Consider the following 23,957-nt stretch of genomic DNA (forward strand, 5'->3'; position numbering starts at 1 on the left):
AAATTACTGTATTTAGATACACGTACTCAAGCTGAAGATGCATTAAATTTGTGTGAAATGCATTCAATATAGAAATAGTGCTGCTGTAATTCAAAGCGTCTGATACTCATTCTTGAACAACACGAAAGTGCCAGAACAAGTTACAGTGTGCAGATGGCTTGGGCGTGTAAACCCACTTAGACTTAATCAAGGAAGTGTAAAGGTGTAAGTTTAATATCCTAATTAAAAGAAGTAACCAAATACTACTGAAATCAGTATCAAAGAATAAATCTTAGACAAACTAAAAAATATATCATAGCTTATATAAATAACTGAACAATTTTCCTGATGTTTCAAAATTAAATTCCTCCATAAACCAAAAAAAGGAAAAGTGGATAAAATTAATTGAAGTAGCTGCGGAAAATTCTTTATATCAGGAGGGAGATGCTGATGACTGCAAAAAATAAGAAAGCGATCTAACTGCTGAAATTTGCCACTCTTCAAAAAGTGATCTTTTTCACAAGAAAAAATCGTACTTGTTCTCACGTGAAACCTAGATAACCTTGAGATCCGTAGAAAATATTAAATTCAGTACACTTTTTATTCAAAAAATAAGGAGAGACAGTTACAAAAACTATTTCGGAATTCGATAATACTAACCTTCGGTCCAGCAAGACTCTGTTGTACTTGCGCATTTATTCTATCGCCCAATCCTTGCAATGGGGCCAAACCAGCTTGAACCTGAGATGATATCCTGGATCCAAGATTTTCCAAGAAATCTTAAACACCATAAATAATTAACAGTCAGCATTCATTAGAACAAGAGTGGAAATAAAATTCGCTGTGTATTAATTATATGTATAGTGTGTATTAGAATACCCAAAATTAGCGATATTGTGCTGTATTTTTTTAACGTTAAAAAGTTTGAAACTTAGGTGATGAACTTTTTCGAATCCTGTGTTGTTCATTTGACGTGAAAATTTGCCTATTAAAAAGTAAATATCGCAACACACTGTAATATTTTCATTTTGTCTATTTACGAAATAAATTATGATCTACTCAATTTGAGTTATAATTGAAATTAGTTTATTAAAAAACTGAAAAATTGCCTCCGTTTTTCTAAAAAAAAGACATACATTGAATTTAACTAATTTGCATTATTGTTGGTGATTGCATTTTTAAGGTACGTCAAACGAAAAAGCTCTGAGCTTGAGCCAAATTCATATTTTTTGAGAAGGCGCGTAGTTAATTTAAAGCAAGGAATATCTGATGATTGCATTTTAGATTTTTTATTTTAAAAATCAATTAAACTTATTTATTTTTAATTAATTTTTTTTCTATATGGCTACTTAAAGGGATTACTGTGTAAATCTTAGCCGCAAACGGTTATATGTAAGCAAAAAATTAATAAATTTTTAATGGTATGAAACAAATTCTTTTCGGCAATAGTTCGCTTCTCATTGATTTCTACTTACCATAATTTTGCCCATAAACTAATTCCACCTAAAAAAATATAAATAATTTAAACACGTTTTACTAAGGAAACATGTTTAATTTTGTCAATATTGCATAATTTTCAAGAGGTTTAAAAACATGCATCACGTGGCTTACCAACGAAAGTACACTGGCTAAGTTAATGATCATGATAACCTTGCTGTTGCTAAAAGTTTGTAACACTGAGGTTTAATTATTTATAGCCAATAGCAAAGAATAGACTTGATTGCAACGAGAAATGGTTAAAACCCAGTAAACAAGGTTTATTCCGTTGGGTATAAGCGATATACGGTTGATTAAGAGGATATGCATGCCATAAATATATAGTATATTTAAGCGTTTGTAATAAATTTTAGTACCCACTTTAGGTGTTAATTGAAAAGTATAAAAAATTAATAAAAAGTTTTATGTTTAAACATAGAACTTGGAAATAAACTATTACCATGACCCATGTTTTGCCTTATATCTGAATCATGTTTTCGTATTTTATTAGTATTTCAAAAGCCTCTTGTAAGAACCAGTAGGTTAGTTAAACAATCCAATACAAATATACTAGACTTTTAGGTAGCAGTAAAAGGAACGTACAAAGTTTATTGCATGCTTGTTTCTAGAAAATCTGTACCTAGATTTTCAAAATAATGTAGGTTTTCTTACTTTTCTGGACTAGATTTTATATTATTTAAATCTTATATAATCTCCATTTTGCTGGATAACTAATATATAATAATAATATAATAACAAAAGTCTGAACAAATGTTATAAAGTTTTGAAAAACATGCTCTATATGGGGCAGAATTCTGCCCCATAACCCCGACCCACGACATTTGTACCTTCCATACTAAGGCAAGTAACAACTTTCTGCAGCTTCGAAAATATCGGTTTCAAATTGTTTTACACAACTGCGCTTTTTCCTTTAAAAAATCGCGCCTTTGAAAATTTCGTATCATTCAAACTAAAAGAAGTAGCAACTTGAAATTTGCACCATATTTAGACGAAAGCTGACTCTAATGATGAGGAAGGTTTCAGGAAAATCACCCGGAATCCTGATTTTTGACAGCTTTGTAAAAATCAGGATCAAAATGTAAGTTTTTTCAACTGCGCCCAATCTGTTAAAAATATTCGTATCTTCCATACTAAGGCAAGTAACAACTTGAAATTTACACCATGAGTAGAGGATGTGTAATTCTAAAATTCCTGAAAGTTTTGAGAAATCGCAATGAATTATGATTTTTTGCAGCTTTGTAAATATGGGTCTCAAATTGTTTTACAACTGCGCTTTTCCCTTTAAAAAATCGCACCTTTCAAAATTTCGTATCAATCAAATTAAAACCAGTAGCAACTTGAAATGTGCACCATACTTAGCCGAAAGCTGACTCGAATGATGAGGAAGGTTTCAGGAAAATCACCCAGAATCCTGATTTTTGATTGCTTTGTAAACATCAGAATCAAAATGTAAGTTTTTTCAACTGTGCCCAATCTGTTAAAAATTCGTATCTTCCATACTAAGGCAAGTAACAAATTAATTGACCAAAATGCTGTTCATTTCCTCAAAGTTATTATTTTTTAAATAAAAAAAGAAAATTTAATAATTTAATTGTTAAACATGACAAAAAGTTTAACCTATTATGAAAGTTTCGACTTATTCCTTATTTTCTGATAAGCGTTAAAGTCTTCGTCGAACGAGAAGAACTGCATTGAATTGTTCTATCCTTTTAAGATTAATTAATTTCTAAAACGTAGTAAACAAGTGGTAAAATTCGCAATACGCCGACTAATTTACCGCAAATATCAAATATAAACATCGAGTTCAAATGTCAAGTATAAATAACACGGATGTCTTTGTACTTATCCAATTAGTACCTACATTATTATAATTAGTAGGTACCGCCTATATTAATATTTTAATAATTGCTTGTATGGCTTGCTACAGACAGAAGCAGCAGGATAATTCTAGAGTATAATAGAATTAAAATGGACTGCGTGAATGCGTATGTCTAGAATGAATAAAGTTTGTTAAACAATTTTTCAAAGATTTCAACAATAAAAGTAGTTGGTAAATAATTAATGGCCTTCATTCGTGTGAATGTAGTGTAATCGAACCTCGTACGTAAGTAACATCGTTGTAAACCAACGTTATGATCGGTTTGTCTTGGGCTCTCTATCTCTTAAGGAGTCCACTTGGAATGAAGGCGAATGCATATTACAAGCGGACTTTTCATTGGTACAGTGGCAGACGAATAAATCCATCCACACATTATCAAAATTGAAGATTTAAGTATATGAAACAAACTCGATCCTCGCAAGAAAATGTCCGAAGATATATACTTTATATGGTAATGAACTGATCGCAGTTCTCAGTTAGTATCTGCATTATCTTGCTTCATGTTATGGACTTATTTCTTACCCCAATTTACAATTATTGAGGTTTCAATAACCGAGTTGTACCTTGGAAGAATTTGTCGCAAGCTCAAATAAAAAATACATACCCATACTTAGCTTGATTTTTGAGAATATCGCTCTGCATACGAAACAATGATAATCATAGTGATGTAAGTGAAATGAGCGTATTTCAAAAAGTATCTGAAAAGAAATTAAAAACCAAAAATGCTCAAGATACAACACTCTCCGCTACTACTTTTAGTTTGGAAAATTAATGAAATACTGAAACGAAAAAATGGGGACATTTTTATTCGATGGCTACCAACACCAACTTTCTAACTATCTCAGCAAAAAGTTAACGTTTGTGGATCTTAAAGAGCTCTATTTTAAAACTAGACGATGTAAAACTCTCGTTAGAACAAACACTAGGCAGAGTATATGGTAACCATAGCAAAAAGGTACGGTTTATTTTGGTCCTATAAGACGGATTTTGACATAAATCGTCAAAAACGAGTTCTCCAATATTAAACGAAAGTCCGCAGTAAAAATATGAAAATACCAAAACCTCAAATGCACGGACTCGCACAAAGTCGGATCACGAAATGGTTAATTAGTTCACTTATCAATGCCGCCCTTGGAGGACTTGCCTTTCAAATCTTCTACATTGATCACAAAAAGAAAATTTATAACGATTTTTACGCGTAAGTACCCATGATGATACCTAGGATGCAATAAGCGAACACTGCGCTGCATAAATCAAATACTTAATTAAAAGTAGGTATATGCTGTTATGACTCACAAACAGTATCTGCGAAATCGAATAAATGCAGTATCTGGATATTTTGGCATACATGTAAAATTTCCGAAAGCCGCCAATTTTTAATCCAAAAATTAAATCCTATATTGCAAAAATATCGTTAATTCCGTACTTTTTGAGCGACAATTGTTCCAACTCCCAACTTTCAATAGTTGAAATGAAAGGTATTTTCATTCCCTAATCAAAATTACTATTGTTATACACTTTATTCCAAACAGTAATACCTAGTCAAAAGTACATTCATATAATTGATAAAATTATTTCTACGTCAAAATAAAAATTATTATAGATTTGTTAACTAGATATTATTTACAAATTATTATACAAGGTGATCCCAAATTGGCGTCATTCCTTTAAGGAATTACTAGGGCTTACACGAAAGTACGAAAAAAAATTAAAACTTATTTTTATGTTTTTAATTTACACGTCGTGATTAATAAGCGCCTTTTCACACGGACCACCAACAAGTAATAATACGTAGTAATAAAAGATATCCTTTGTCTCTGCTCTGCAGCGCTTCTCAGTGGCGCTGCTGAGAAGCGCACGTTCCCCGACCAGGACAACCAACCCTAACAATTATTCCTTCGCAGAATTTTAAGTTTTGTTTTTGTGATACAAATTTTTTCTTTTTTTGTCACAGTCGCCGTCGTCGCCGTATCACTATTATAAAAAGCAAATGTTGTTAACTATTCAAGCTCATTTTAAAACTGACAATATGATCGAAGCTTACATTAGCTTGCGATTAGGTTGTAGACCCACTGAAGACTGTGGACTGAAGTGGCTCGTGTGAACCTAGGAACCAAGGTACCTGCAGAACGCGCTTCTCAGCAGCGCTGTAGAGGGGTCTATGTGAAAAGGCGCTAAATGGATACATAGAAATGCGAAAGTCATATGCTTAAGTTTTTCATCAACAGACTAAACATTTTAGGAACTACGACATTGACAAAGAATTCGAGACTATGAGGGCGAAAGGATTGTTTGATTCCTGCTAACTGAAAGCCTGGACTATTATTAGCTAGATTATAAATAATATGTTCATTCAATGTTCACATAAAGGATAAAAACAGACAACTTGTGTTTTGATAAAAATATATTTTAATATTTAACGTATCTGTATAAAATATACTGTAAATAAAAACATACCTAATGTATTAATATAAAGTTTAAAAAGTTTACAGTTTACATACAGTAAGTATGTAACATTAAAATGTCTAAATAGGTGCAAGTATTACAATTAATATCGGCAAAGGAATTTGTCCATTTTTTTTTACTTTGCATGAAACGCTTAATAATCAACCCCAATTTACTATCTATTAGTTTGCTCCGCTAATTGCAATGTGTTTTTAAAGTTAATTGAAATATCCCCAAATAATAATAATATATTTTTCCGTTTGAACAAATTCGATTCAATTAAATTAATCAAATAAATTCGAACTCAACCGTTTATATCAATCAATCAATATCAATTAGATAAGGACTATCAAGGGCTCCGTATCCGGCGGCGACTCCTCCTTCGTCCGCCGTAGAGACTTTAGTACGTAGCATATGACCTACTTGGCGATTCACCATTATCTTTTGCGAATCTCTAAAATCGAAATAATTTAAATCGTCCACAAAACTAATGGAAAACAATTAAAAATTACCCGATGACAACACCGAAAATACCAAGTTCCGAAATCATTTCAGCTAGTTGAGGAGGATTTTGGCCGCCTGGTCTGATCATGTATCCCGTAGAAATTGGCGGATTTATTCTGAAAGCGTTACCGATCAAATCACTCTCAAAAATAATTAAGACATAAAAAATAATATTAAAAACAGACTAAAAAACTTAAAAACAAAAATAAACTTTGAAAAAGGTATGTCTGGAGATGTTAAACAGCAATATTCTTGTTATAAAAACTATTAAAATAATGTGTAAAAAATGTTTAGAACCTACATTATTTAAGAAGGCAGGGGTAATATATTTCATATTTAAGAATTATCAAATAATGCCAAGTACTTTCTTTTGAGAGTTAAATCTCGATTAATAGCGTAGAAATACAAACTGTATTGAAACTTGTGTTATGTTATGAGTACAATGTATGTAGGCGAGTCAAGTGTCGCTTCTTTACTTTTAAAGTGGTACTAGGGGGTTACTTACTAAGAGTATGCGAAAAATATTTGAAATTTGGAATTATATTGGAAGACATTATCGCATACTGTTTTCTAAAAAAATAAGCGAGCAAATTGAGGAATCGTCCCTCAGTGAAGCGTCTTTCTCTTCCATGAAAAGAAAACAGGTACATGCATAAACTGTTTGTGTTTTTAAGTCTAGAAGAGTCAAGCACTAGAAGTAGTGATAATTCCAGGAACGTTTTACCAGTACAAACGCGCACTTATGTCACTGATTCCTAAATAATTTACCATTATCATAGCAGTTTGCTTTTAATTCGAATATTAACCAGATATCATTAATTTTATGCTGATCAAAATATTTATCCACATCCGCAATAACGTCTTGTTTTTTGTAACAAAAATGTAGGGTTTTTATGATTTTCGTTGGATTTTACTGTTTTCTGCTATTTCGTTATAACTCCCAACGCCGAACGAGACCCAAATTAAAGAGACGAGCTTATAAAAGGACATAGGCAAAAGTTAAATGATTTTCGGTTAAAACTAAACAATCGAAATAAATCGTTGCAACAGAAAACAGCAATTGTCGAAATAAAGCACATAAAGGATCCAGGTAAATGTTTGTTCACAAAGTCGGCTATCAACCTATACCATTTAAACGTTTTGTGCACATTTTCAGTGCACAATTACGTTCATCTATTTACCCATATTCATATTGAAGCCGATATTTAGCTAATAATACTTCATTTTTGGCAAATATCTGTTTTTAGTGAAAATTATTTCTTCCGGACTTCCCAACTATTCCCAGGTATATCCAAAAGAATACATTTCTTTTGGATGCACAGAAACACTTTCCATTCAAAGGGACATTGACTCTAATAAACATTTTCCAAAACTCTCAACATGAGTAAAATATGTAATCTGGTTACCTCTCCATTAAAATCCACGCTGTTCGCTCTTTGGTATCTTTCATCTGCATTATGGCGTCTCGTATCTCGGAGCCGTAAATATTATTGCCTCCTCCTTCCCTCTGGGGTTTTAAAACAAACCTAATTTTAAAACATTTTTTTCCCAAAACGGAGATAATAAATGTTATTACTATTTACCGTTCCGGGTCATCCAAAGCCATTTGAATGGCTTGGTCTCCAGCTTCGTCAAAATCTAAACCAAACAATCCAGTAAATATGTCTCTGACTGCAGCAATTTTATTAGGATCGGATAGGAACGGTTCTAATGCGCCAGGTTTGGCTAATGCTTGCTGCACCTTTTTAGTACCAGCGAGATGATATTGTATGGACGGACATTTTATTGCCTGTGATCTGTAAAATAATGTAGCTTAATTGCTTCGTAATGATATTTCTCGATGGACTGCAAGACTGCAACATGATTAACATAAAAAGCCAAATGGTAACAAATATTACAGGATATATTGTATATAAAATATATCCTCTATAAGTACCTTTCTATTAGCAATCTTGAGCCCCATTCTTTTTTGGTGGGAATTTGTTCCGGAGTATAAGCCGATCGGTAGTAAACGACACTTACAACCGTATTCCCTCTGAAAAATGTTGCATGCAACACAAGATGTTCATTATTTTCTATCATAAAAATGCACTCAAATCCGCTTACATCATCAGTTCATTATTTTCACTCAGACTGCCTTCCATGTGTACATCCGTTAAAGTTTTTCTCATCAACTTCACTCTTGGGTTTAAACGCTTAAGTTCAAATTCGTGAAATCTTTGATCGCAAATATTGTAAGTGACATCCTCCACAATAACCAATATAGCTGCTTTAGAATCCCCATATATTTTCCACGCTTCCAAAAGACCCATGGTCATCCCAGTTAAAGCATTGTTTTCCGGTAACTAAAATGTTTAACTGACTGAGTCAGGAAAAATCACTACGAGTCGAATGAAAACCAAGATGAGCTTCAAAAGTTATAAAGTTCAGAGGACACCAGACAGAAATGCAAGTGAGAACCTGGAAAACGGGGTCGACAATTAAATAAGTTCCAGTTTCTTGACCGAGATCGAATAATTGAAAGATGATGGATTTTCTTAGGAATTCGGTCTGGGCAGTGGTGAAGAAGAAAAAGAAAAACTTTTTTAGCTACCTAGCTTTCGGCAATTTACTGTCGCCTTCCTCAGGGTGCTAACTGTTTAACATAAGAAGGCTGGAAACCCTCCAAAATATTCTATCATTGTTACAGCCAGATTAAATACTTTATCTTCCTCGCTTTCATTGCATTACGAGGGCGAAACCAATCAAAACAATTGTTCAATGGTTGTGACATTATGTGGTTCATAACTTGTCATGGATTAAAACCATTTATTCACGAACATGTTTTCTGCAGAGAGACCGGAAGAGACCACACTAAATGCAAATTAATGATGAGCTGGAGGCCCTGTACTTTGAATTCAAATATCGATTCGATTCCATTTTTTTTTGACTCAGTCGAGTACAACTCACATTAAATAATTATCGGCAATTTCAAAAGTCGCTCTAACTTTTGGACTTAGTTGAATTTTTGTTTATACAGTGCATCTATGTACGCACCATATGGGAAACTTTTTTATTGATATTTTAGAAAAAAAAGTGATTTTTCATAAAAAGTTCTGCTTGGTACAAAACCTAAAATGCAACCATTATATATAATTTTTTTTGGTGGTATACTAGGTTCTATATAAAAAAATGTGAATGTTGCTCAGGAATAAAGTACCGTTATATTTGACAGTATCATAATTTGTTATTAAGAAAAATTGATCACAGCTAAAAACTACGTTCAAATATGCAATTACATATATCTAATTATGTCGAATATTTCCCTCGTATGATAATCTGTCCGTTTGAAGTGTGCAATTATCGAAAAATTACAGCGGTAATTGCACAGTGTGCAATTATCACTCAACGATAATTGCATTGTTTACGAAAAATATTTGACAGGTGTCATGTCATTCATGATGAATTAGACATCAAATGTCTTCCTGACATACCTAAGATATTCAAATTATATTTAATAAACATAAGTAATAAAATTAAAAGTGTAATAAAATATAATAAAAATAAAATGAAACCACATTTACTTTGTTTACTCAGGAAATATTCATCAAAATTACACTCGTGCATCAAAATGAACAGATAATTTTGCATTCGAGCTTGTTGTCTTGTAAAAACTGCATTCGTTTATTTTCCCATTGGAACGAAATAGCCCTCCTCCTTCGGAGTCGGGCTTTTTCGCAACAAGATGAAAATAAACTCATGCAGTTTTTAGACAACAAGCTTTCATGCTAAATTATCGGTAATTTTGAAGCACTTGTGCAGTTACCCCGGATATTTTTTTTTCTTTTCTGACAATAACAATGCAAATATATTTACCTAAAATCTAGTATTTGAACAGACGTAAATATTATCAAATGTTTAACGAATAAAGAGAGAACTGATTAAAGTTTTCGATATTTGCAAAAATAAATTTGCTTTACTCTTGGTCAAAACTAATTTTTTCTCAAAATGTCAAAAATAAAGATTCTTTATTCTTGAATAAAATTCCAATTTTTTGATATATACTCGTATACGGCTGAGAAAGATATCAGATGGTTGTATTTTAAGTTTTGGACCACACAACTTTTTATGAAGAATGGCACCTGAAATCGACATTTCATTTTCCGCATAACTTTTTTGACATGCCAAATATCGCAAAAGGAAATATTCTATTTAAAAAATTGCAAAATACTAGACAAAAAAGTCCTCTTAACACGACTTTAAAAACCTCTTCGTTTAGGAGCAAATCGATATCAAAGTTTTTAGCACTCAAACCAGTATCCTTGGATTTAATTGCAATCGCAGAAAATCAAGTCGTCTGATTTTAAAATGTGTCAAATTTGACAATTCATACATAGTAATTATTGTATTACTGTTCAATTTTAACTAAATGTTTGTGATGCATTTGAAGCATTTGAATATTCACCATCCGTTTTCATTTAGTGGTTTTAGAGCACAAAAATGTAGTCTAAATTGAACAGTAATACAATAATTACTACAAATTGTCAAATTTGGCAAATTTTAAAAGCAGACGACTTGATTTGCTGCGATTGCAATTAAATCCAAGGATACTGGTTTGACTGATAAAAACTTTGATCCGACATCAAACATGCCTGATGCTCTGACTGAACTGCACGACATCTGCTCCTAAACGAAGAGGTGTTTCGAGTCGTGTGAAGAGCACATTTTGCATCTAGTATTTTCTAATCTTTAAAATCGCACATTACTTTTTGCGATGTTTGGCGTGCCAAAAAAGATATGCGAAAAATAAAATTTTGATTTCAGCTATAGTGGAGAAACAATTTTTTATGAGAAAGTTATAGATCACTAAAGCCCATGTCCCATGCATCCGATATACGATGGTACGAAAGTGTTTCGTAAAATAGAAACACTTTCTTACCATAGTATCATCGTACAAACGGATGCATGGGTCACGGGCGTAAACTTAAATTGTGCACCGATTTTCAATTTGATCGCGAAAAAATGTCCAGAATAAGTCAAAAAAAGGAGAAAAAAAAAGTTTGGCGAGTTGTAAAAAGATATTATAAGAAAACTTTACGAATTCTCAAGCGGGATTATCAATTTTAACAGTTTGCTGGAGAATATCAACATTTGCTAGACCTCGACCATTCACAGTACCATATACACATATTGTCTAAACTTACTTACATTTTGCAGTTTGTCAAAGTGTTCCAGCTCTTCCAACACAAACCTAAAATATAAGCGAATAAGTATCGTGCATTTGAATGAAGGTTCGGTGAATGTGACAGGAACATTAACAGTTTAACTAACTATGCTATGTGAGGTTCATGCTGTTATTCTTATGTATAAAATGCATTTCAATAGCAAAAACAAATTCAAAAGCAAAACACTTATAATCTCAAATACTACCAAAAAGTATTTATAGACTCATACATATTTAGTTAAAAGTTGTAAAAATCCATTAATATTCGGTAAAAACCGTGACTTAAAACGCAACGCTTGCTTTGATTCCAGAGTCATGAACCTGCTTTTACTTTATATGATATACTGTATATTTATTTATTTAAGGTCTCCTCGACAGCTGTAAGCCACTTACAGAGTGGCTCACTCTACAACTACATATTGTAAGCAATTAATAAAAATACAAGTCAATTCAAAAATAAAAAATTGAAGGTAAACTGTTATAGGCAGCCAAAAGACGGATGCATGTTGGATATTACGGTTATGTATTTTTTAATGCGTATTATCAATACTTAATAACATTAACTTAATTAACAAGTAATTTTTTTTCCTCATTTTACTAGGTTTTCGGTTTGTTTCAGCTTTACGATTCTTCAGAAGGCACTTTCACTTTAGAAGGCATTTTAATCGCGAATCAATAACAAAATATGTTTCTTTGTAATTTTGCAGCTGCCAGCGTTATTCAAGATTTCATTACCAGAACTCTGCTCCAAAAGCTAGCTATTAAATCCATATTCAAAGAGCTTCATTCTGACATTCTTCACAATGAAAATGATGATAAATGATAATAAAAATCACAAAATGGGTTTAAAATTTTCCAAAACACAAAGGAGTGTTGCGTGTCACGAGTTTTTACGGCATATTATTATCTTCGTTTGCTTTTGCTTTTAAAAATACGTAAAGATTACCTATTGTATAACGAAATTCCATTACCAACTCCTGCCATGCTAACAGAAATAGTATTATATTCCACTTGTTTAATTTTATTTGTATCGCTGTGTAGCATATAATCGGAACGAACTAGACCCAGACTTAACTTCTAAAAAGAATAAATGTTCAAAATGTACTAACAAAAAATTGTAAAATAATTTATTATTTCGGATACACATAGTAGGTACAATAATTTTATGGCACATTAGCACCCAACCTTCATTTGCAAGAAAAACTCAAGAACTTGCTTGCAGAAATCAACCTACTTAACAAAAAAACAACAGTTAAAAGTACAAATAGTACCTAAATTGTTAATATTAACCTGTTCTTATAAATATTATACATACACAAACCATTCTAATTTAATAGAACCGCCTTTGTTGATAAAACATCAAAATTTTAAACTTGCCAATCGTCGCGAGTGTAAACCAGGTTACCCACTTAAATTAAATGTTAAAAAACAAAAATTCACAAGAGGTGAGATGTTCGAAAACGGTTTAATTTTGCATTACCTATTGATAGCTAATGACGCTGGGCCAAGCCAACCAAAACCAGCAGCAATCGTATTAAACTCCACCTGTTTCCAACTGTGCATAGAATCCAACATTAAGTCGTTGCGAACTAATGCTAAACTTAGAGGCTAAATTAAGAAAAATATTTCAATAATTAGAAGGATTAGAACGAATTGAAAAGGAGATTGAAAATTAGAAAGATTCCAGTATAATTAGAGCAGAGTATTGCATTTAATATGTTAGCAATATTGGAATGATAAGCAGAAAGTGTGTTTGTTATAACATGAGTCAATGAGTTTAATGGTGTAACCAGAGGGATGGTGTAACTGGAACTTTGGAAACGCCATTGCATTCCAAACAGGCATGTCAAAACAGGCAAAAATGGAAATGGAAACAGCACGGTGAACGTGCTCCGGTGAAGATTAAGACTTGATTGTCTTGTTTCTGCCAGGAAAGTTATGACAATTTTTTTTTCTATCACAAGGTGCTTTCTGCTGTGGAATACTATTTCGAACTTCTGGATGATAAAATCAAAGACGCAATCAGTAAAAATGTGATTTTTGCTCACAACGCCAGGACTCATCCAGCAAACACTACGAGGGAGAATTATACAAATTTGACTGGAAAAAGTTGAAACCTCCTCCCGACAGTTCAGACTCGCCACCTTGTAACTTTCATCTTTTTGAACCCTTGAAGGAAGAGCATGATCAAGCAGCAGAGGAGTTTGTGATCCCAGGGCTGCATAAACATCTGAAGAGTTCTACTATGACAAAGTTAAAACGCTTTCAATCCGCTGCAGCAAATGCTCGGCCTATAGATTATGTACAAAAATGCTAACTTTACCATCCTCGTGTTAAATAAAAGAAATCGAAGTATTTGCCTTGTTTGTTAGTACGCACTGTATTATGAAGAGAATCGTTAGAGACTCGGTTATTGTATTAAAATACATGTTTTCGTATATTAGAAAGGAAGTACTAAAAGTCCGAAAGAATGTAGGCATGAATAAACAAATAAAAACAATAAATAAACAAATTTCGAAATACCGTAGTTTTGAAGTTTGACAATACCTGAGTAACTCCTTCGTTTAGTACCGTTTCCCATATCTTGTATAAGCTGCCGGTAAATTCATCAACCTGAATTGTGTCTTTCAAAGTTTCCTTTAAAAATTCCTGATTGTGGGCCACTCTATGCATCAGTTCATTCAGTGTGGTCTAAATACATGTTTTTAAAGTAATGGATTAAGATGTAAAAACACCATATTACAACGTACTTGTATTTCAACAGCTCTCTCGAATTCTTTTCTGGGAAAGGTTGAGGGCAGCAGCAGATATGGTGCAAAATTAATGGAATCTTCACTGAATGCCGTTTTAGATCTAATTCCTATTCCATGCATAACAACCCAGTCTTTGGTCTTTGAAACAAGTTCTTTGAGTTCCTTTTCATCAAGTGGAATTGGGATGCACGAAGGGAGTCTTTTCACAGACATGATTTCAAGATATTTACCTACTAACTTAATGTGTAAAAGTGTGTAATTTAAATTCACGAAATTGTAATGCACTAATAACACTGAATATGCATGAACCCTGGCAAAGATCTAATCAGTTTGCTATTACTGTTCAGAAGTGCATACATATAAATGGGATGTGAAAATATTTCACCATTCAGCCCAGTGTAAATACAGATTAATTAACAAAGTAATAACTGACAAGCTTCAACCAAGTTAAAAAATGCAATTCACGAGAATAAATACCGTTATCAATTGATCACAACGCTGCTGAAATGGTAAGTTTCTGAGCAAAAACACTGCCAATTTGCCTAAAATCACAAGAACTTATCTTAAATCTTTGGTTAGAAATATATGTCGACAATGTTGTTGTCAGAGTCACAGATTATACATCTTAGGGAAGCGAAAGCTCGAGACTAACAGTTGCTAAGCCGCCATACTTAAATTGATTTATTGTAGCCAATGCAAGTATGAGCAAGTGCGACGGACATTGAGAGCCAATGAAATACCCCATGTTCTAAGCCCAGCTAGGAAAAAACTGTTAAATTAATAATCTTATAATGCTTGCGTTCTGGAACCCAGCACTTCACGGTTTTAAGACTCTGAAACGTGTTGGTTTTGTAAATATATTTAAATAATACTCTAATATTGTATTGTTGTTATGTTTAGAAGTAAAATTACAAATCTGTAGCTCAATTGTAAGATCTATAGCGCAATAGAAAGAGTTCTGGAAATGGAATTGCTGAACTTTAACCTAAAAATGATAAAGTTAAATCGATATATTCCCGAGAAGCTACGCTAAAGATACTGCCTAAACTATTTGAGATGGTACAAAGCATATACCACACCAATACATTTTCTTTACACGTACATCAGACACGTTAAAGGCACACAAAACCCGAAAATCCAAAAATGCATGAAATAAAATTTACAATATCGATACTTTGGGTACATCGTAGCTTTCAAACATCCTTAGATGAAATAAATCTGTCAGACTGTCAGAGCTGCTGTAACCTTTGGTGTCAGCCATATTTTTCCCACTTTTATAGTTTAAAATTCTTGCATAAAGAAACATATATAGTAAGTATCTTAATTTTATTTCCCTTCAAGAGTTATTATCAGTATTAATTAGGCACTCCTAAATATTTAGCGGCATTAATCGCAAGGAACGTTAAATTTAGAATTACATGAGATGATGACATAACTTTAACTGCTAATTTTTCTGCAGGAAAGCATGGCCGGAGACAAAGTCAGCACTTATGTGAAGCCACAGCTGCGAGGCCTTCTTGCAAGTCAAATTAAAGTCAACCTGGGAGTTGCCGTTGTTCTGTGCACAGCTGCAGCAGTCGCAACCAAGATATTGGTGAATGATAGGAGGAAGGAAATCTACGCCAACTTTTATAAGTAAGTTTTTCCACCCATCGTAGGACCAAGGCCACCAAGACGTTTTTTGATCCCATCGTATGTATCAGATGTACCACGATATATGGATAATTTGTACAGAAAGTTGGCACAAGCTGTTCGGTTTAGGTATCAAAATTTGCAGATTACAGAATTAATACCGAATGATCAAAAAATGATAGAGGATCTGCGGAGTTAGACCGACAAACGAAGACAGCCAAGTCTATACATTTTCAAGTTCGAATTGGCGTTGGCGTTAATTCTAATCAACATGACAGAAGTCTAAATCCAACTGGCATTAATCAAGAGTATATTGACATTATTCCACTTCAAATTCCCTATCTGTCAATTTTAAGATGCCATTAAGTAAAATGCAGAGACAATTTATTGAATGTTAAAGCTCGTTCACATTTTAGGGGTGGTTCATGCCCTGTCCAGAGGATGATGCCAATCACCGCTAGTATCTAACAGAAAAATTTTCCCCGATACATTAAAGTTGACATGTCCGAGTAAATCTTGTATCAACCCAGAAAATATTTCCTTCTATTTGGTGCACCCTGTTTAATGTCACTTCTCGAGTCTATTTGGTAGCCTAGAAAAAAAGTAAATAAAGCTAAATAAACTGTCTGTTTTAGGAACTATAATATTGACAAGGAATTTGAAACCATGAGGAAGAAGGGATTGTTTGACTCCTGCTGAACACTTAAGCGATTCCAATAGAAATATGTAGATCTTACTCTTCAACACTAGAAATCTCATGTAATCGAATATCAACCTTCTGGTAGATGAACAGCAATGGTTTTGTGTTAAAATTAAATTATTCCAATGTAAATATGTTTTTTTATTTATATTATGGATGGAATCGTAATTAATCCGATATAAGATCGTCTTAAACGCGTCAGGCAAACTGCCAAAAAACGAAAAGTTAGAGAAACCCACAGACTTCAGAATCTCAAAGGTCTCAAAATAGGTTGAGACCTGAGAAGAGTTCTATCGGCTGACAGAACGGCACAAAGCTCGTGGGTTATAGAGATACCATCTCCGGCAAATTCTATCATAGCGGGGTGCAGAGCTGCGCAAGTATTTAGGAATTAAATTATTTAAGATTAAGATAAAAAAATTTAAGAATGGTATTTCTAATTGAACCGTCAATTACTTTCTATAAATAATTCGTAATTAGTATTTGAAAATTTAGTGTAAATACTTTCATAAATGCCCCCGCATCCACGCAATAATGGATCCCACTTTGTGAAGGCTTTTAAAGATTTTGGAGTGTTGGCGATAATCAGCTTGAGGTAGATGCAGACGCGCCATCTGCGGATTTTGATAGTGAAATGGATTATCCTGAAGATTATTTTTCGCACACTGGAATGGAGAGCTGGGGAAAAAAATTGAAGAATCCCAAATTCATTTGCCTAAACATCATCGTTGCGTAACGCATTCGTGTAATCTTATAGTAACAACAGACTTTATGAAACTCATAAACCAAACTCAATCACTCAGATCAAAGCCCGCTCTTGTTCTTAATAAATGTTCCCAACTTTGGAATAAAGTAGGACGACCAAAATCAGCTGAAATAATAAAAGATGTTCTGGGTCACTATTTAAGCTACCCAGCGGCAACCTGATGGAATTCTCAGTATAATTCGGCAAAAAAAATTTTGAAAGTGAAAGACAAAATTACAATTCTCCATGACAAATTAGGACTAACGTCTTAAAAGAGACTGAGTTTGTTTATTTAACGGAATATCTAAACATTTTGGAGTCAATTGCGTTAGCAATTGATATATTACAAGGTGAAAAAAACAATTACTTTGGATTAGTTATTCCTACGATTGCCAGCATGAAATCAAAATTGATCAAATTAAAAACTGAAAAATTCAGAGATGATTTTTTGGTTTTACATCCTGATACGCCAGATGCAATTATTGTCTCCCCCCCCCCCAGTATCCCAGATTTAAACTAAAATGGGTAAATTTAATATGGAATGTGGAAGGAAAAATACAAATGCCAAAAAATGATGTAAAAAAAAATTGTAAAGGCTATGAGACAGCTGAAAGTCTAAAAACGCCTCTTCCAGAACTGGATAAGAGTTCTTCATTCAACATGGACTTCTTTGAGTTTGATGACAAAGAATTGGGTACATCAGCGAATGATTATGATCATAGAACAAGGCTTATTATTGATTATGATTCAAATGGGCTCAGTGAATTGCCAGCGTTGCAAGATCCCCGTTTTGAGCTGGAAATGTTGGACAAATATCCTCTAGTGAAAGTGTTATTTTTAAGGTATAATACCACTTTACCTTCCTCACCACCAGTTGAGAATTTTTTTTCTTATGCCACGTTTATAAATGCTCCTCGCCGCCATGCACTATCAGACAAAAACTTTGAAAACCTAGTGCTATTAAAAGCTAATAGTAATTAGTATTAAATAATACATTTAAACCTTTTTTTTTTGTTTTTGTCTTATTGTTATTCTATTTCATATCACTCGAATCTATGATATGTGTTCTGTTTTTTTGAAAATATTATTATGTATTGTTTCTGAATGTTATTAAATGTTTATAAAAATATGTATTTTTTATAGTTTGGTAAATATCGTGAATATATGATTTATCAGTGTTGTTGGTGTACTATAATATGACAGTTGAGACATTAAATACTAGTTACTAAGTAACTAGCTAACCCAAACTAAGTTTGTGTTCTTAAATACTTTTTTGTATTTAAATACTTTACTAAAAGTATTTGTCAACTAAGTACCGGCATATTCTAATTAATAATTAGTAGTTAATTGCTTTTTTTAATGTTAACAGTATTTGGTAATTGTATTTAAATACTCTTTAAAAGTAATTTGCCCAGCTCTGGCGGGGTGCAAGGCTCTCCATAGAGTAAGTAAAATAAATTACCTAATCTTATTTTACTTTCTCTATGGCTCTCTCTTCAGACAAGTTATAGCAAGCATTTCGTCCTTGCACGTTTTTTTTTGAGGGATTTTGTCCCAAACAATGCGTGATCACAAACCGACACTTCCTGCACAAGCAGGTTTAGTCGTTTCTAGCAGGCTGGAAACGCACAAATCCAACTATATGACCGGTCGGATTAATGCTCGTTATAGCCATAGATAAAGACAAGTATGATCCCTTGCTCTGGTTAATGCTGGCTGGTCCTTGCATCAATGACCAATGGGAGCAGGGGGCGTGGCCTAGGCCATATATGGATTAAAACTTCCGGCGGTTTATGCCTGGCATTTATCCATTGTTGCTGGAATTACCAATATATTCGTGATTTTGGCGGGATCGGAAAATTTTCATGTTGGATGTTACGCGGGATCATGACACTGCGCAGATAATGGACAACAACAACCGATCAAAAATCTGGCTAGATATAGCCATCTTTTAAACGTTATAACTTTGTGCTTATACAATGTGAATGTTTAGTAAATTTTTATTTATCCTGATTGTGTATCACGCATATATCTGCCATCTTAAGTATTGACGGCGACATCTTTGGATGGTTTAGTTGATCATTCCTGGGGCGACTTGTAAAGATATTGATACATTTTATATTATGCTCACAACATTTATGATATTTAATTGGAAGGAAGGAAGAATGGTTTGGACATTTTCCTATTTTAGCATTTAAATCTAAAATTCAGAGAAACCATTTTAGTTGCCGCAAATCACACAAGCAGTTTGTGTGTATTCTTCCGTGCAAATTAACAACGTAAATTTTGCCATCACATTCGAACCGTTTCCAAAGGGAACATCTGATATGTTTTACCCTTTAATTTGATTTTTGTCCATTCTTTATTCATAAAAATTAGCGGACTGTCAGCTGATTTCTTGGGGACTTTTGGTTCTGTGTTACCTGCTTGGTGACTTTCACTGTCACCAACGTCAAAGGTTTTCGTAATGGCTGTTTCGGTGCGCATACGGGTCCGCGCATGTCCTATGGCGTCGAGTTGTTATTGTTGAGAGCGTTTAATTATTTTTAACAATATTATGTGCGTTTGTACAGACTTTTTACCGGAAAATATAATAAGTAGTGAGTGTTACGTTTAGTTAGTTCAGTGCTCCGAATAAAATTCTCTGTGGAAAAGCAGTTACGGAGTCAAAAGTATGTCACTAAAAATGGGGTATATAATGTTTCTTAGCCGTAAGCAAATTGATTTGGCTCAGATATTTTGGCTTATTTGTGAAGGGCCTCATGTGGAAATGGATTGTATGTGTAGAAAATAGGGAAAATCGTCGGAATTGATCAAGTTTCTGTGGTTTCTCAAAGTGCAATTGGTTTATTTTTCGATTTGAACACATGGAATAACACTCCCCCGTCAGGTTTACAAAATGGCTGCGATCAGATCGAGATTTTTATTTCGCAAAATTTGAAAGAAATTTTACCCGTTTTCGAGCATTTAAGGGCAATAATGGATTGGATTGCATGATTGGATGCTGAAATTGTTATTTTGCTTTCGACATCTTGTGACTGAATGCTAATATTGCAAATACCTATGACCCAAGCTCATTGGAAATCCACTGGAGTAAGTGGCGGAAGTGCCAAAATTTTTCCTTTTACTTAATTGAAATTTGATTTTTGCGGGTTTTTGTGAATTTGTGACACTGCATTTTCACGTGTTAGCGCAAACTTTCGATATAGCTCTGGCTCAAGCCCACAACCACAAGTGAACACTTTAAGGCAGACCTTGAAGGCTCCCTAATTAATTTTCTTGCTTCATTTCCATTTGTTTCTACCGAAAGTGTCGTTTACCAACGTTTGCACACATTTAGTTAATCGAAAAAACGATTAATGCACATCATAGAGTTAACTCTATGATGTGCATTAATCGTTTTTTCGGAAAAGGTTTGAAAACATCGGCTCAGCTATCATCAGTTAATGGGAGCAATATCTGCATGTTTTTATAAAGGTACCTATTCTAATATGAAGTTGGACACAAAACCCTTATTTACATTTACGATATGCAACAACACATTTTTAAAAGAGCCAAATAGGTATTTAGTTAATCAACTACCTTTTGACCTAAAGTACCTAGTATATAAATTGCATTGTGCAATTTAAATATGTGTCATGTGAATCCTGACAACTTCCTGAATCCATAACTTACAATATATAGGTATCAAACTTAGGTATATGAAAAGCTCAGTCAGTCTGAAAAGTAGCTCAACTAATTATTTAAATTATGCCATTATAATACTGAACATTTTAGAAGAAAAATAGGTCTTAAAAATGCTAATGTTGTTTTTATGAATGCAGGTACTTTATTTTAAAGCAACAAATTTAATTGAACTAAAAACACTTTATATTTAGAATGACATTAAATAGTATCGCTAACCCGGAAACAGTGTAGGTAATACCTAATAGTTATAAAATGTGGACATGACAATTTTTCCTGAAATGCATTTAAAACAATTTTTTCCATACTCTCATTTTCAGGCAGTGTTTCTCACACGATAAGGTATCTGAAAATTGCCAGCACATACCTCTGTCTAATGGCAATTTTTCTTAAAAGATTATTTTTATACCCTTCAAACAAACTTGTTGAAGAAAGCCCAGTTTAAATGTTATTAAATGCAGTCAAGTAAAAAAATATATTCAAATATATTTTATTTTATAGGACTTTTTCGTTTACGTTCTACGTCTTCTCTTTGCTACTACAATTTGTAAATCGAATAGGACCTAGTAAATTTATGTGAAACTTGCCACAATTATACAGTATGATGCCACCGTGTAAAGATATGAAAATAATTAATTTCAACAATAAAGTAACTTAGTTCGAAAAAACCCCAGACACGTCAAATTTCACTTTCAGCTCCGGTTTCTGTGATTGTCAAATCGAAACACATGTACTAAATTAGTTATTGATATTATTTTTTCCGGCGTTTGTAGGTAGGTTGTTGATATGTCCAATCGTAAATTTCCTGATAACTGTTAAGTTTATATGTAGGACATGATGAGGGAAACATATTTACTCTATGATGAAATTCATAAAATAAAACCAAGTGTTTTCATTTGAAAATATTAAGTTAATGGTCGTAAATTTGGAACACCTTGTATACTTACATACACTCTCCATCAAACAAATCGCAGCCTAAATAAATCTTGATGCTCGAGAATTTAATGAAAAATCTAACCACTGAATTTGCAATGAATGGATTCACTATAATGTATACGGGTTGTTCCAATTGTTAGTATCAGAGCCTGAAGTATGGTTAGAACACGAATTTTAAGATGTTTTTTTTATATAGCTCCGTTTTCTTTTCCTTTTTGATATACAGAGAGTTGAAACAAAAAAATAAAACGTGTTTTAATTTTTTAACATCTGAACGGTGAAAGCAATTCTAATTAAATTTAACACATATAGTACATTAAAAGTCACTTATGGAGAATATTAAAATTGTGTATCCATAAAGTAATACTTCGTCAAAATCCAGCAGTTTAGACGCAATATAGAAGGCCTTCAAATAAAGATATTGACATTGTTAGCCAAGTACTTAACGTCAACATGAAAATTTTATTCTACGTACGTTGGTAGTTAATCTCGATATAGGTAAAAAGTAAACACTTAGTACTTAGGTTTGTTCATTTCAACCAAAGGTCTGAACAACGTACCTACTTATAAAATTTTAACAGTTTTTAAAATGATTTAATATATTTAGGCAGTATTAAGTAATATACATAAAATAAGGGCACATTTAAGTCATGCAATGCACTTTTTGTAATAGTTAGCTTGATCGGAAAACGCTCAAATTTCTTATCGAGCTGCTTTTCAAACATTTTAAGGATGGACCAGAATATAAAATGTGACCCGCAGGAGAATTGCCCAGCTTAGGAACACCTAAGAATCTACAAAAACTATCTAATTACATATTTCAAATGAAGTAATTCGAATTATTCTTTTATGGAAAGATTTGAATGAAGTAATTCGAATAATGATTTTTTTTTATTGTTCTCTCGTCTTTAAATATAATTTGTTTTGATTGATTGAATTAATTATGTCAATCCATCAAAACAACTCGGTTTAAACACCAAAGAGAATAGTAGAACTTCAAAGAGATACTTAAGTACTAATATTAGAAATAAAACTGCTACTGAATATAACCCTACATTCATGTCTTACGGGAATCCAACCACTAGACTTTTCATTAGTGGTCCGTCAAAATATGTAATTTTAATTGGATTCTGCTGTTGATGGTTGATTAATTTTTTTTATAGGGTACATACCGATATTAAATGCAAATTACAACTTGCGTTTACGAATCATTCCAACATACAGCTTGAACTGAAAACACAATTTTACTCAAATTTTCTATTTGTTTCGAATTAAAAAGTCGCAATCTGTATTTGTCAATTGAATTCAATCGAAAAGTCAGGTAGCATAGAACCCTTTATGTCCTGCAGTATCTGTAGAAATTCACAAAAAGGCACTCATTTCAGGAGAACTTTTTTACTTTACTGTAGTCTTGCACATGAAAACTCTACATGTTTCTCAAACTAGAGATTGTTCTTTTATTAATTATTATTAAATAATTCTCTCTGTTCTCTAATGTTGCTGCCAAGCGGCACCATTATCTAATTACTACTTGTTTTGTAAAAAAACTAAAATTTTCAAAACAAAATTTCACAACATCAAACAACACAGCGAAATACCGATTTTTCCAGGAAATTTTTTTTTAATTTTTTTATTATTATAGCAATCTAGTACAGTATACTAATAAGCCATTTGTCTTTAACTTAATCTACTACTTTAAAAAACACAAAGCACACACATCCTCCGATAGTCACTCTGTGCGCAATATTATAGTACATCGGTTTGACATGTACTCTCTCACAAATTCTTGCTTTCTAAACCAGTTCGAATGGTTTAGTTCTTTTGAGTCTTCTCTGTATTTCCGCATTATCCAGGAGCTTGAGTGCCTCAGGATTCACATGCTGATGGAGTCGCTGTTCGTGATTCTGTGCATACTTTTTGATGACGTTATCTACTGTTTCTACACCCAAGTCTTTATGTAGATTTTCATTTCTTATGTACCATGGTGCATCAACGATACT

At 33.0% G+C, this 23,957-nt stretch overlaps 4 protein-coding genes and 1 long non-coding RNA gene across 18 annotated transcripts in view; 3 read left to right on the top strand and 2 right to left on the bottom strand.

The window, feature by feature from the left end:
• LOC109543843 overlaps window positions 1-1,762 on the bottom strand; it is a 7,198-nt gene extending 5,436 nt beyond the window's left edge. The window contains exons 1-3 of the mRNA XM_019913750.2: window positions 1,591-1,762; window positions 1,455-1,482; window positions 640-758 (exon numbers count right to left, since the gene is read on the bottom strand). Of these exons, the coding sequence (XP_019769309.1) occupies window positions 640-758; window positions 1,455-1,482; window positions 1,591-1,623 (180 nt within the window). The 5' untranslated portion in view covers window positions 1,624-1,762. The remainder of the gene's footprint in view (window positions 1-639; window positions 759-1,454; window positions 1,483-1,590) is intronic.
• Window positions 1,763-3,441: 1,679 nt separating this feature from the next.
• Window positions 3,442-5,737, top strand: LOC109543840. Of its 3 annotated transcripts, none has more exons than XR_007281862.1 (3): window positions 3,562-3,576; window positions 3,644-4,553; window positions 5,598-5,737. It is a non-coding gene; the product is annotated as an uncharacterized LOC109543840 (long non-coding RNA). The 3 variants fall into 3 exon arrangements; XR_007281861.1 differs by having other exon boundaries at window positions 3,566-3,580; XR_007281860.1 differs by having other exon boundaries at window positions 3,442-4,553.
• A 4-nt stretch (window positions 5,738-5,741) lies between these two features.
• On the bottom strand, window positions 5,742-14,918 carry LOC109543837 (glutathione synthetase). 9 transcript variants are annotated; one of them, XM_019913741.2, is made up of 11 exons: window positions 14,738-14,881; window positions 14,258-14,490; window positions 14,055-14,198; window positions 12,454-12,584; window positions 11,492-11,534; window positions 8,411-8,649; window positions 8,241-8,339; window positions 7,888-8,100; window positions 7,711-7,830; window positions 6,313-6,420; window positions 5,742-6,254 (listed from the first exon to the last, which is right to left on the bottom strand). In XM_019913741.2, exons 2-11 carry the CDS (start codon window positions 14,471-14,473, stop codon window positions 6,122-6,124), a joined length of 1,446 nt encoding a protein of 481 aa, XP_019769300.1. In that variant the 5' UTR covers window positions 14,474-14,490; window positions 14,738-14,881; the 3' UTR covers window positions 5,742-6,121. The 9 variants fall into 9 exon arrangements, 6 of the variants coding, with proteins under 6 accessions (XP_019769300.1, XP_019769298.1, XP_019769299.1 ...); XM_019913739.2 differs by having other exon boundaries at window positions 14,258-14,493; XM_019913740.2 differs by having other exon boundaries at window positions 14,258-14,497.
• Window positions 14,919-15,388: 470 nt separating this feature from the next.
• On the top strand, window positions 15,389-16,724 carry LOC109543839. Its single transcript, XM_019913743.2, has 3 exons — window positions 15,389-15,571; window positions 15,720-15,895; window positions 16,528-16,724. The coding sequence occupies exons 1-3, from the start codon at window positions 15,404-15,406 to the stop codon at window positions 16,589-16,591; spliced, it is 408 nt and encodes a 135-aa protein (XP_019769302.2). The 5' UTR covers window positions 15,389-15,403; the 3' UTR covers window positions 16,592-16,724.
• A 3,047-nt stretch (window positions 16,725-19,771) lies between these two features.
• The window catches only part of LOC109543823, a 39,485-nt gene continuing 35,299 nt past the window's right edge, over window positions 19,772-23,957 (top strand). For all 4 annotated transcript variants that reach the window (XM_019913709.2, XM_019913713.2, XM_019913712.2 and 1 more), the window contains exon 1: window positions 19,772-20,009. The gene's annotated coding sequence lies outside the window, so the exon portion shown is untranslated. The remainder of the gene's footprint in view (window positions 20,010-23,957) is intronic.

This window comes from Dendroctonus ponderosae, unplaced genomic scaffold (genome assembly GCF_020466585.1).
Source record: "Dendroctonus ponderosae isolate FM_Combo_2020 unplaced genomic scaffold, Dpon_F_20191213v2 Dpon_F_20191213_6, whole genome shotgun sequence".
Taxonomy (NCBI): Eukaryota; Metazoa; Arthropoda; class Insecta; order Coleoptera; family Curculionidae; genus Dendroctonus; species Dendroctonus ponderosae.